Raw genomic sequence first — 14535 nt, 5'->3', positions numbered from 1 at the left:
GTATCCAACAAAGCTTTAACCATGTGGTTTCTTACTCTAGTTTCCACAAATAGTCGTCCTTTCTTCGCAGACTTTGACTTATTAAACTTTGCTGTAACGGCACTAAGTAGGTTTAACGATCCCAATCGAGCTTCATCGTGAACGCGTTCTTGCTCCTCCATCAATGCTGATAGTTTATTCTTCATAGGGCACTCTCTTGCTTTGTGCGGTCCTTCACAAAAGAAACACTTTATCCGGGGTCTCTCTACATGTTTCTCCTCCCGATCTTCTCTACCATTGGGTTTGGTAGACTTAATTGGGTCTTCATTGTTGTAGATATGGTTTCCACCATTTTCCCCCTTGTCAATCCTCTCATAGATCGACTTTGGTTTCTCTTGCCTTCTCATTTCGAAAAGGGATTCAGCCACGGCAATAGCGGTGCTTAGATCTTGGACCCCACGTCGTTCCAACTCCAGCTTCGCCCACATTTGTAGACCATCAGTGAAGGCGAACAAGGCTTCGTCGTCTGAGTAGTTAGGGATTTCAAGGAGAGTAGCGATGAACTCCTTAACATACTCCTTAATACTCCCTCTGTGTGAGAGTCGCCGCAACTTGGCCCTTGCTTCTCGAATGGCGTTTTCAGGATAGAACTGTCTCTTAAGTTCCTCCTTGAATTCACCCCAGGTGTTGATAGAACACGTACCTCTTTCAATGTCGCTACTCCTTCGCCTCCACCACAGCATTGCGGTGTCTTCCAGGTATGTCGTGGCAGTATCTATCTTCCTCGCCTCTTCTACTAGGCCGAGTGCTTTGAAATACTGGTCCAGACTCCATAAGAAGTTGTCGATCTCTTTCGCATTCCTCTCGCCTAAATACGCTTTAGGCCTTGGAATATTTATCCTTATCGGATTGTGGACTCCTACAGGCGCACGTCCGCACTCTTGCGCAACCGCCTTCTTGAGTAACGCCACATCCTCTTCAGTGGCTTGTAATTTAGATGACATTACCTCGAGTTTCTCGGTCAAGGTAATGATTTTACCAAGGAGGGTCTGCTCCACGATCTGAGCTTACTCTTGACACTTGGACAAACCTTCATTCAGGGCACCTTGCATTCCTCCTCGGAGCTCGTCTCTCTCCTTCTCAAGCTCGGCAATGCGTTCCTCTAGGTCCCCGTCATTATCTTGTCCGTACGCCACGGTGAGTTCTACCTTCTCCAACCTGGCGATAATGTCAACGATAGCATCTCTTGATCTTTCTCTTTCTTTGGTAGCTTTGGTTCCTCCCGCCTGAACTTTGCGAGAGTTCCTACCATCTTCTCCGGTCCCGTGGGGAAGATTCTCTACTTCGTCCACGACCTTTGAAGTTTCTTCCGATCTCCTCGTCATTTCAGCTCTGATACCAATTGTCACGGGCTCAGTCTTTTCACTGACGATCCGTGCGGCACTAGTTACGATCTTCGCAAGAACGAGTAACTAGTCAGCCTTACTCGACGCAACACTCGGCGTTTAATAAAATTGACACAAGAATAATATATTACTCGAATACTTGGTGATTTACAATGCAATACTTCACAGGTATTTATAGAACTAGCTATTACATTGATTGTGCACTAATTTAGGGATTCCTTATAATTATCAATCAAGGACATTCCTAATTAAGGACATTCCTTTTATACGTCAATTAGTGATGCACTAATCAAAGAATTCCTTTTAACTCTCAATTAGGTGCGCTAATCAAGTACCTTCCTTCCAGCTTCCTTCCAGTCTAGAATCTTCCTTGGGTTGGGCTTAAGAGGGCTCAAGCCTCCTCCTCTTCTTGGGCCGGGAGGATTGGGCCGTGACATTCTCCTTAAGCCTCCTCTTCCTGGGCCAGGAAGATTGGGCTGTGACATTAGTCATTGGCCGGCATTCTAGGGTATAAAATCGGTATTTAAAATTCTTACGTTGTTATTTTATTTCTTGTTTTGTTTTTTTCCTTCCCCTTTATAACGTTTGAACACATCTTGCGATTTTTTTATTAAAAGTTTGACATTTTAAAAAAAAAAATACATTTTTTAATGTTATATTAGGTCCAAAGATAAATTGGTTCATGATGCATCGTTGCATTGTGCATTTGTGATAGTTTTATGTCAAAATAAATGGATTGTGGCAATTTTCTTCTTACCAATTTAGACAGATACGAGATTAAATATAAACTTGCATTACCCAATCAGAATGTAAGTGGGGATTGGGTAAAAAAAATGCACCTATCTTTTTGCAGATTCCAACTATGTATTGTGTAATCTGAAGCCAATTCTTTACAGAATGGTTAGTTTTACAGCGTGAGAAATTCCTACTTAACCTCGTCAGTCTGCACTATATACATTTTGAAATGAGTTAAATAATGTTTTCTGAACCTAACCTAAAAACTATCTCGAACTTGGAGTTGACAAGAATAAAATATTAATCTAGTCCAAATTAGCGAGGAAGCTAAATGAAAAACTTATCTGACATAAGCTTCTAGCAGGTGAGAGTTTTGCCTCCTATGCTAAACACCCATTCCTTGATAATGGCATTGACTGTTTCAGGACACTCATCGTGGGGGCAATGACCTGAGATTTTGTTTAAACAATTATGTTAAGACAAAAAAATCTCATTTGGTTTCTTATCACTGGACATGTAAGGGTTTAAAGTAGTGATACCAGCATCCAATTCCTTGATAGTAATTCCTTCACAGTGCTCTCTAAGCATCGCAATAACCGACTTGGAGTCTGCAATTGGATCTTTCATCCCCTATGTCAAACAAAACACAGGTGTTAAAAGGAAACTAAAGTTAGTATAGACAGATTGAGAAATTTATTGGTTGTTTCTCATCTGAATCTGGATACATAAATTATAAGTGTGTCCAAACAGGGCATTTAAAGTTCTAGTGGCATTTGAGATCTAACCTGGATGACAAGGACCCGATTATTGAATCCTTTCAGGAGATAGTTGAGTGGAATCGAGATGTTAAAGCTGAAAATACTTTCTAGAACCACTTCCACACCAGGATCATTAGACTGTATTATAAGTTAAGGTAAAGCATTAAACTGGAATGGTCATATGATTCCATGGATTCACATGAAGAGCATTAGAAAGAAACAGATAATTTCTGGAGGATACTGAACGTATCATTTCATTAATAAGCCAGTCATCAGCTCGACTTGCAACCTGAAGAAGAACACAAACTTTGATCAAGACCAATTGAGGGACAAAAGACAAAAATTCCAAAAAAAAAAAAGGCATTGATGTAGGAACAAACGTACAGTTGGGTAGCAATTGGTCACAATACTTTTTATTGTCCAACGCAAGTAGAGTGAAATGAACTGTGCGCCCAAACGGGTAACACCTGAAGTTTTCCTTTCCTGCAACACAATCACCAGGATCTGTGAATGCTAGCTGACTATAGACAGTAAGGAATTGGTAACATTACACTAGTGGTCTCTTAGCATGTTAACTATGGGCTTTTTCATGTTCTTCATGATCTAGAAAAATATTATACCAAGCGAAAAAAATAATTACTTTTAATTTGAACTTTAGCGAATAAGATCGAGATTGTGACAAAAGACATGTTTTCAGATTGCTTCATGTGAAACTTTTGAGGTGGAAATATCATTTACCAACCGATTTACTTAGAAGTTCTAACCATAGGCTGTGCTATCATTTCTATTAGATAAATTGGTTATATCCAGGATTTTTTTTTTTACAGTAAGGGAAAAAATACAATATGGGTTCCTTTGATGAAAGTTATCCAAAAAAAAAATACATGTGTACTAAATCAGGTACATTCTTTATCACTCCCAATAATATGGGATCACTAAGGTTTACAAGTAAACTGAAAGAGAAAGATATTCAGATTGGAGTTCCCTTACTCTAGTAAATCGTACAGAAGAGTATCCTGGGACAACATTGCCAGCACTATTAATGAGAACAACAGACATGGCCAAAACTGGCCAGAGCCCAGCAACAATAGAAATCAAGTAGCCTGAGAATAGAGCACCAAAATTAGACCAAACAAGTTGAATAAAAATGCTGTCAACGCGCAGAATTAACTGGTCCATGGTTCTAATTGTAAGAGAATTAACAGTTGAACATATGGTACATGGTTCTAATTGTAAGAGAAGTAACAGTTGAACATACCACCAAGTGAATTCCCTACAAGATGCACAGGTTCTCTCACAACTTCAACAATGAAGTCTCTAAGCAATTCCGCCCACATAATTTCTGTGTAAATAACATTTGGTTTTTCAGATTTACCAAATCCCAACAATGTAAGGGCCCAAACTCGCATCCCATTTTCAGCTATATTGTTTATATTGTCTCGGTAGTGTTCCAAGAAAGCACCAAAACCATGAACAAGAAGAACAGCAGGGCCTTCATGACCAACAACTGTAAACTGAACGAAAACAAACAAAAAATTAACAACACCAAACCTTGAATTTGTCGGTAATTTGACTACTGACCTGAATCAAATAGCCTTTCCATCTCCATATCCGAATATGACATGGTTCTTTAGTGATAGATTGACCTTTAATAGCCATAAGCCAGTACCACTATTGGTGGGAGAAGATACATGACATCAAATTCCAAAAAAGAGACCATTAAGCATAATAGACTGCAGATACAACGAAAAAATAAACAAACCATATATGAGCAGGAAAGAGAGCCAATGGGATGACATACCTCCATCGAGCAAACAGTTTCAATTACTGCAGCAACAGTGGGTGTCGAGTATCCAAAAGGTGACAAAAATCCAGCATTACGTTCTTTTTCATATTTGATAGCTTCATAATATGCTCTTCTTCTGGATATGATGCCTAGAGAGAAGGCAGATCCAAAGAGAGAACGGAAAGAAGCCCCCTGACGTATCTCGGCATTACGCAACTTCTCATGCAACCTATTGTAAATATATAGAAAATTAAGCAAAGAGATAGTCACAGTGGCATTTCATGGTCTGAGAACCGCATAATGTAGGATAAGAAGCTTTTACAGAATGGGTGCAGCAACAGAGATAAATCAATGTCTGAGAACTTATCTCTTCCCTTCCCTAATGTACTTCCAAATAAATCAATGAAATTAAAGGCAGTATCTCTTTTATATACCATTGGGAAAGTATTATATGGCTTGTTTGCAACAGAGATACAATTGAAGAAATTCTAATATGAAGGAACTTTAACTCTCATCTGCCATTACAGTTATCATTTAATTATAACTAGAAGATTTAGACCGTAATTACAAGTTAAAAAAGGATTCCAGTTGCTAATTAATCAATGTAGTTGTTACTTTATTTCCATGTGGGGTGAGCCCTAGTAGAGTTCATCTATGCATCGTTTGATGTTGTGAAGACAGAGTACATCTACCCAGCCTTCTTTCTGCTATAGAATATTTTTGTATGCCATCAATGGGTCAGGCAGAGAAAGAAACATGGTAGACATAGGGCCAAAACATAGAGAAACGGCGAAGAAACAGATAAATAAAGTTTGAACAAGAATTGCAAGTTCACAACAGAGAGATGAGACATACTCCTGCCAATCATCTCTAACAGTACCCTCCAAGTATCTCAAATATGCAGCCAGTGCATCTAAAACAATTTCTGTTCCACCTCCTATGAGATCTTTTCCTTGTCCGGCAAACAAAGATTTGAAATTCTTTCCTTTAGAAGGCTTGTAAGAACTCTTCTGCACGATTTCTCCAGACTTTGGATTCGCTATTCTTCCATTCACATTCATATTTGAAGATAAAAACTGAGAATCACTTAAAATGGTTTCAGCAGATATTTCCTTGATTGAAGTCCAGTCAACTTGTGATTTGGGTGGATTGTTTCCCAGAAAGCTTCGCAAATCATCCATAGACGGCATTGAACCTGATCCATTAACAATAACAATCACAAACTAGGAATGTACAGGAAACCTGTGGACCTGTTCAGAACAGAAACCAGAAAAATGAATTTCAAACTTCTCAAGGTTCCAGAAACATTACCCCAGTTCAAATTCATCTTGACACTTGATAACGTCGGTGGTAACTGAGGCGACATTATAGGGAAATTAAGTTTCTTGAAGTCGCGGTATGAAGATGGAAGGTCCTTCAGGTTCTTGACAGTAGAAAACAAAAGAATCAACAAGAAGTAGCTTAAAATCAAACCAGTTAATTGAAAAGATGTATACAAACAATAACTACCATATTATCATGAAGGGGTGCATTCCAAATATTAACTTGTGGGTTCCCATATAGAAGAGAGACTGATTTTATGGCATCCTGAACCATATCCATCATCTGACATAACTCATATTCTACCTCTGCCTCAGCATACACATCGGTTGCATCGACCTGTCCCCATTCATCCATGATGAGTACAATTAACGAATTAACGAATTAAAAAGTACTCAATGTTCTACTCATGTATGACCAGCTAAGTATAAGTAAGCAAACCTAAAGCGTAATAACCTCTTTCACAATGTCTTGAATCACACGTTCTACCCTGCCAACTCTGATCAGCAGATCAGACCCATAATCATTCAACAACTTCTTTAAATCATTCACAGCTAAAAGAAGTAACTCAAGCATTTCATCAGTAAATCCTGCAATGAAGAGGTAATAGAATTATTTAACCTTTTTCTAGACAAGGAAAAGTTCTTATAAATGAGACACTCACGCGAGAGAATCCGGCGATCGAAGACGTAAAGAGGGACAACTGCATTGCTTCGTGAAGCAGCGATAAGCCCTGGATGATCGTCAACTCGAAGATCATGCTTGAACCAAATGACGGCAGTGCTGCTTCTGTTGCTTGATGCATTCGTATCTGATCTCTCCATGGATACGACCAAACGCGAAGAGTAGCCGTGTCTTCTACATTGCGATGGACGCCGAGGATTGCTCGGGAAAAGGGAGGAGAGGAAAGACGGCGACAAGAGAGACGCCATGAAGATAGAAGAAAAATATATCCATTAACAGTGAATTGAGGGTTTTAGAAGCCACATGAGAGATAAAGAAAGATTGTGGAGGAGAAATTTGTTGAATTTCTTGAAGAAAGAAAGAGTCTTTTGAGGTTCAAAACGATCCACGATGCAGGAGGGAGATTCCTCGCAAAATAACTACAGAACAAACTAAAAACAGTGACGTTTTCTTCACATCTTAAGGGTCCTGTTTGTTTTCTTAACCTAAATCATTACATAACCTTAATCTTCTTTATTAAAAACCCAACAATAAATCTAAGACAAACAAACAACTCCTACTCACCTACTGACCGCCATTAACGAACCAGACTCCTCAAATGGCGCTTTTCATCTACTCATCGCCGCGCCTTCTTTCCTACTCACCTCTCGTTCACACCCTATCCAGATCAGCGCCGCCGCCCGCTTCCATAATTAGAAGCTTCTCCGCCGCCGACGACCCATCTGAGCCTTCTTCCTCTAGCAGCAAATCAGCATCATCTGGCCAAGGATTTGGGTCGTCTTCCTCGATTTCATCTGCCAAACCTAAGCAGAAAGGAAAAGGGGGAGAGAGGGAATCGATAATTCGTCGGTCTCCGGTTGAAAACCCTCGGTTTGTTTCCCGGCAGGAAGAAGTTCAGGCGGAGGAGATGTTAAAAAATGAGAGTGCTTTCCTTCTGGGTTGGTTAGGACTTGGCGGAATTATACTTGTTGAAGGACTTACTCTTGCTACATCTGGTATGAATCTTCTTCAAGAATTTCTTCCATTGATGGTTTCTTAATTAGTCTGAATATGAAATTGATCTATTTGAAATGCACAGGATTTCTACCAGAGGAGTGGGATAAGCTCATTGTGAAGTACCTTTACCCATTATTTACACCCACTGTTTTCTTGTTTGTTGCTGGAACTGTTTCTTATGGAGTCTTGAAGTATCTGCAGAATGAAAATCTGAAAAAGTTGAAATGAATGATTGAAACGATTCTTGTATAAGGGCATTTGTGAGTAATGTGACAAATTCTTCATGCTTAGATTTCTGATATCGATTTGGTGGTGCAATAGTAAGCTTTGTTATCATTGTAAATAGCTGATAATGAGATGTTCAAGTTCTTGAATGAGTAGAAGAAGAAGGATGAGCTTGAAATTGGTCAATATTTGTTCATGATTTGAAAACCAATTTGGAAGTGTTTGTCTAGATTTTATGTGTAGCCACTTTCATGATTTGAAGACTGCAAAATATGGAACCACCCTTTTGATCTAGGATAGATCATGATCAATGATTCATGTATGAAGAATTAGGCCATTTGAAACAGCCTGTGTATTCAGATACAAAAACATCTAATTAAATTATGAGTAAATACTAAATTTGTATCTAGGATAGTTCATAATCAATGATTCATGTATGAAGAATTAGGCCATTTCGAAACAGATACAAAAACATCTAATTAAATTATGAGTAAATACCAAATTTGTCTCCCATCTTATATATCATTTTGTAAAAAATGTGTCATATTTATCCATGTGTATATCACTATATTAGTTTTTCACCCTTGTCATAGCTTGATTTTTTTCTCTTTCTTTTTTTTCATCATGATTGTTTATTCAGTTGTTTGGAGGAATTTTTTATTGTTTTTATCTAGTTTATAGATTTTGGCAATGGAGCTTTTCCCCAGATTTAGGAGGAGGAACTCCTCTCTTAATATTAAACTTTGCTTTAGGTCTTGTAAATGTTTTTAAAAAATTGGTTATTGACAATGATTTGAGAAGGTAAAAAATTATCTGGTAAAAAGACTTGAGCAGTATTACTATATAATAATAAAATAAAAAATATAATAATTGAGTCATTAGTTAATTATAATTATAAAAGTTCAGTGTTATATAATAAGATTAAAAATATTAAAATTTGATCAATTTAAATTATGGATGTGATAAAAATAAAAATCATCCATTTTAAAAATGTCTATATTCAAATATTCTAAATTTTTAAATAATATTTATTTATTTATTTATTTTTAAAAAAGATCCATTTTTTATTAAAAATGAAAAGAATCATTTAAACGTAACAACAAAACTTGACATCTAAATAAAAAACAGTATTTAATAAGTTATTAAGCTCGTAAATTTTTTAGAAAAACGATTAACTCCATGATTTAGTCTACTAGTTTTTCTAAACGAATCTCGGAAAACATCATAATAATAGTATTTTGAATTATACGCATCGGACGCCTACGGTTATTGAAAGTTCTACAATTTCTCTCCAATCAGATAGTCCACCAAAGAATAATTGGGATGGTAACCCAAATATGTAGGTTTGTCATATCAGCCTCCAATTTTTTCAACAACTACCTAAAGATTCGAGTATCGCCCAATGAATCCTGGTAATATTCCACAAAAGACTTCAAATACTAGTCATCCCTCGACAATGTAAAAGTAAGTGAATTGTCGATTCAACCTCTTCTTGACACATACGACTAGCCATAATACAACAATATTTTTTCATGCACATATCATTTGTTATAATTTCACCATGAATAAGGCTCCATCCAAAAAACGAGACCTTGAATGAAATCTTTGACTACCATTTTTCTCAATAAAAATTATATGGAATCATCTTAGCGAACAACTTGTAGCAACGTCTCACATGAAAATTATTCATATTTTGCAAACGCATAATGTCTTGTTCAAACGGTGACATTTGTTTGCGTCCTACCAAAGTAAAACTCTATTATGGGACGAAGTCTCCATAATGTTTAATCTTCTTCTATATCTAATTCGGCTAGCAAACCATTACACCAATGATCAAACATGTCCTTAATTGTGGCATTTCTACATATAGACAGTCTACTTTTCATTTTTAGTGATAATTGGGTCCCAGTAGACCTTAAATCGTAATTTAGTACCTAATGACATATCAAGATATGTTGACAGAAGATCGTCAATTTTAAACCCCAACACATTTGTCAATTTTATCCTTCTTTTATTCAAAACATAATTTGAAGAAAAAAATATCTGACTTATTAAAATGAACTCGAAGATTAGATCATACACTGAATAACCATAAAATATCTCGAAGGTGTTTAAATTTCTTATAGGTAACTTGAACCGTGCAGATTGTGTCATCGGCGAAAAACAAATGTGATATGACAAAAAGATATCTTTTTGACCCACAACTCACCCATAAAGGAGTCACGAGTTTTTTTTGTAAAAAATATCATTTTTTTAGAGAGCTTTCGTAACAATGACATATTATAAATTTATTAAGAACCTTAAAAATAATATATTAAAATTTAAATAGATTGTAAAAAAATCGAAAAACTAAATTACAAAAAATATTAATACATACCCTGTTTGAAAACATTTGGAGTTAAATAATCTAATATATATATAATGATGCTTAATTTTGAAAGTGTCCGGATTGTCGGGTCGAGAGTTGTGGTTAATTTGAATATATATGTGAGAGTAAATGGATACTTGGTCGGATTTTGGGTTGACCCGTTCATAAACTGAAAACGGTTAAAAATAAAATTAAAAATGTTATAGGTATGTTTTGAACTCACAACCTAATAAAACAAGTATAACTCTTTAACCAACTAGGCTAATAAAACTTTATAATTTAAATTCAACACTAAATTTGATGAACGCGGGACAATTTTAACTAACTAATCTATATATATAATGATGCTTAAATTTGAAGGTGTCCGGATTGCCGGGTTGAGAGCTGTGATTAATTTGGATATATATGTGAGAGTAAATGGATACTTGGGTCGGATTCTGGGTTGACCTGCCCATAAACTTAAAACGGTTAAAAATAAAATTAAAAATGTTATAGATATGTTTCGAACTCGCAACCTAATAAAATAAGTACAACTCTTTAATCAACTAAGTTAATAACACTTTATATTTTAAATTCAACACCAAATTTAATGAACGCGGGACATTTTTAACTAACTAATATATATATATATATATATATATATATATATATATATATATATATATATATAATATAATATAATGATGCTTAATTTTGAAAACGTCCGGATTGCCGGGTCGAGAGCTGGAGTAAATTTGGATATATATATATATATATATATATATATATATATATATATATATATATATATATATATATATATATATATATATATATATATATATATATATATATATATAAAAGAGTAAATAGATATTTTGGTCAGGTTCTGGGTTGATCCGCCTATAAACTTATAATGGTTAAAAATAAAATTAAAAATGTTATAGATATGTTTCGAACTCGTAACCTAACAAAACAAATACAACTCTTTAACCAACTAGGCTAATAACACTTTATATTTTAAATTCAACACCAAATTTGATGAACGCGAGACATTTTTAACTAACTAATCTATATATATATATAATGATGCTTAATTTTGAAAGCGTCCGGATTGTCGGGTCGAGAGTTGGGAAAAAATTGGATATATATATATATATATATATATATTTATATATATATATATATATGAGAGTAAATAGATATTTGGGTCAGATTTTGGGTTGATCCGCCTATAAACTTATAATGGTTAAAAATAAAATTAAAACTTCTATAGATATGTTTCAAACTCGCAACCTAACCAAACAAATACAACGTTTTAACCAACTAGGCTAGTAACACTTTATATTTTAAATTCAACACCAAATTTGATGACGCGGGACGACGGAGTTTTTGTCCGAAAAATATGAAGTGATTATTTGCGCAATTTTTTTAGGTGCCGATAATTTGCGCAATTAAAACAATTATTAGTGTCATTTCCAACAAATTTCCTAAACCCAATCCAACATAATTCTACATTATTTGATATTTTATTATTAACCGATTAAAAAAAATAATATTTGTTCATATTTTTTACAAATTTTCTATTTAAAGAATAAGTAATAGAAGAAATAATACAAATTTTTGGGTATTGCATATGTTTTTTTAGAATGAATCCGGCTCTAAATTAAAATTTATTTTAGGAAAGAATAATGCAATTTTTTTTAAGTAGAGTTCAATTTTTACTTTGAATGAAGTTCCTTATTCAAATCTCACATCTAGATAATATCATCTAGATAATGTCATGATTGGGTGTAAATAGTTCCGTTGGTTCAATTTCATCACGAAATATTCATTCAAAATTATTCAAAATTAGCAAAAAAATTTGATAAAAATCTAAATTCAAGTATATAAAAAAACTTTTAGTTTCTTTTGAATAATTAAAAATTGGAATTCTGAATTGCATACGTTAAAATTTTTGTAACTAAATATTTTGAGATAAATATAATAAAAATAATTTGAATATTTAATATTTATATTATTAAATTATTTGTTTGACACAATCTATTGGGATATCACAAGTGTAAATTTTTTTTTCTAAGTATATTGGTATCGATTTTTCATTGAAATATTTATTACAATTATTGGTATCGATTTTTCATGGAAATATTTATTACAATTATTGGTATTGATTTTTAAATTTTAAATTCGTCGGTTCAGTTTTATTGATGTAACGTCGTTTTGGTCGGATAATTAGTTTAATCGCTGAAAAATTAACATATATATATAAGTTTATTTTTAAATAACTAAAATTATCTCAAAATTCGAATCTTAATCGAAATATATTACACTAAGTTAAATGATTGATTTTATTATCTAAATAATAAGACTAGATAAGAAAACTGTTAATAGTATATACCAAAATAAAAACGTTAAAAATAAGTCAAAATAAACTACAACACAACCAAACTTACAAAGAAACACAAAAAGTTTTTTTATAAAAATAATTGGTTCTATATAACTAACATTTTGAGTTGTAAAAAAAATTAATAAAAAGATAATTTAAGATATTTAATATTTTCATTCATATTTTTTAAATTCAAATAAAATAAAATCCTATTTATAACATATATATATATATATTATATTTATATATTCATTATTTGTATATTTTTTAAATGTAAAAATAATTAAAACTAATAATGATCACAGTATCTAAAATTCATTTAAATTTAAATGATCAAATTAGAAAATAATTCAGATATTAATCACAATAATTTATATACTAAATTGACTCAAAACCATATTATAATTTAGATTATATTTTATAGTAAATAAAAAAAAACATTTAAAAAATAAACTAACATATCTAGAAAAAAAATATATTATTGTAATAAATTTATTATTTTAATAAGTTTTATCAAAATAATTAATATACTACATTAATATATATATATATATATATATATATTTTGCACTTTATTAATTATATGCATATTACTTTAAAATATATATATATTTTAAATATATATATATAAACACGAATATGTAATTTATTTTGAAGGGAAAGAGTTTTGTTGATTGTCTATGTGGTTTTACTAGGCTCAGAAAAAGTTATTTGTATTTTATTATATATTGTTTTTCACTTTCCAAAAAGTAGAAATTAGATAATTTATTGAAATAAAATAATAATATATTTATTATTTTTAAATTTTCTAATGAGTGTACAATATTTTTAGGTATACTATCATCGGAAGCTTTAACTTGTAAGATAGAGAATGATTGCAAATTGTGTTCTATGGGTACAAGAATATGTGTTGAAGGTAGATGTTCTTGTTTTAAAGAAAAGAATAAAAGATGTACGACAAATAAAGAGTGTGATGCAAAATAATATATTTTTACTTCGGTATTTTGCATAAATGGAGAATGCTTGTGTGATTTTGTTAATAAATAAGATATGGACTTATTAGTATTAGAATTATGTAATGAAAGATATTAATAAAGAATTAATTTTTATTTGAAATATGTAGGCTGGGTTAATATGATGTACTTATTCATTATAGGTCACACTTCTCGTAACACTTATTTTTTTTTTTTTAAAGAATCAATAAATTAATAATCCAGACTTTTTTTATTAAAATGGATAGTAAGTTATTGTGATGACCCAATAACAATATATAATTATAAAATTGCAACTTATTTTAATATAATAATGCATTTTTTTTTAGTAGTCCAATTTTTTCTTTGAATTGAAATTCCAATTTTATTGTTTAGGGTAAATAGATTGGTTCATTCAATTTTATCACCGGAATATTTATTTAAATATATGGGTGTCGTTATTTCAAAATATATATATATATATAATGATGTTTAAAGTCAATAAGCACAACATTAAATGAATATTTGGGTCGGATTCTGAGTTGACCCGTCCATAAACTTAAAACGGTTAAAAATAAAATTAAAAATGTTATAGGTATGTTTTGAACTCGTAACCTAATAAAACAAGTACAATTCTTTAACAAACTAGGCTAGTAACATTTTATAATTTAAATTTAACACCAAATTTGATAAACGCGGGACGTTATAACAATATATTTTTATCCGTGTGCATCAAACGATGATCTTCCCAGTATTATTAAATTTGTTAATATATACATAATTAAAACAAGACGATAGAGATCGAAAATAATATTTACAAGAAAGTTAAGTGAATTATTTCAAAATCTGTTTTCCCACTAAAGATACAATTAATGGATTATTTCATAATTTTATTTCACAATAATGATTTTATGATAAGTTCTAATAACACTTAAAATTAGA

At 32.5% G+C, this 14535-nt stretch overlaps 2 protein-coding genes across 2 annotated transcripts; one reads left to right on the top strand and one right to left on the bottom strand.

Moving 5' to 3' along the window:
- Positions 1–2158: 2158 nt before the first annotated feature.
- LOC124929176 lies at positions 2159–7077 on the bottom strand. The gene is made up of 14 exons (XM_047469470.1): positions 6649–7077; positions 6441–6574; positions 6174–6323; positions 5976–6087; positions 5520–5859; positions 4680–4893; positions 4460–4549; positions 4137–4392; positions 3869–3981; positions 3263–3361; positions 3120–3167; positions 2906–3016; positions 2660–2750; positions 2159–2569 (listed from the first exon to the last, which is right to left on the bottom strand). The coding sequence occupies exons 1-14, from the start codon at positions 6914–6916 to the stop codon at positions 2478–2480; spliced, it is 2118 nt and encodes a 705-aa protein (XP_047325426.1). The 5' UTR covers positions 6917–7077; the 3' UTR covers positions 2159–2477.
- A 114-nt stretch (positions 7078–7191) lies between these two features.
- LOC124929177 (protein LPA2) lies at positions 7192–8038 on the top strand. The gene is made up of 2 exons (XM_047469471.1): positions 7192–7663; positions 7747–8038. The coding sequence occupies exons 1-2, from the start codon at positions 7267–7269 to the stop codon at positions 7890–7892; spliced, it is 543 nt and encodes a 180-aa protein (XP_047325427.1). The 5' UTR covers positions 7192–7266; the 3' UTR covers positions 7893–8038.
- The last annotated feature ends 6497 nt before the right edge of the window (positions 8039–14535 follow it).

The sequence above is a fragment of the Impatiens glandulifera genome, chromosome 3 (genome assembly GCF_907164915.1).
Source record: "Impatiens glandulifera chromosome 3, dImpGla2.1, whole genome shotgun sequence".
Taxonomy (NCBI): domain Eukaryota; kingdom Viridiplantae; phylum Streptophyta; class Magnoliopsida; order Ericales; family Balsaminaceae; genus Impatiens; species Impatiens glandulifera.
The sequence above is the reverse complement of the archived record's forward strand: the minus strand, read 5'-3'. Positions and strand labels throughout refer to the sequence as shown.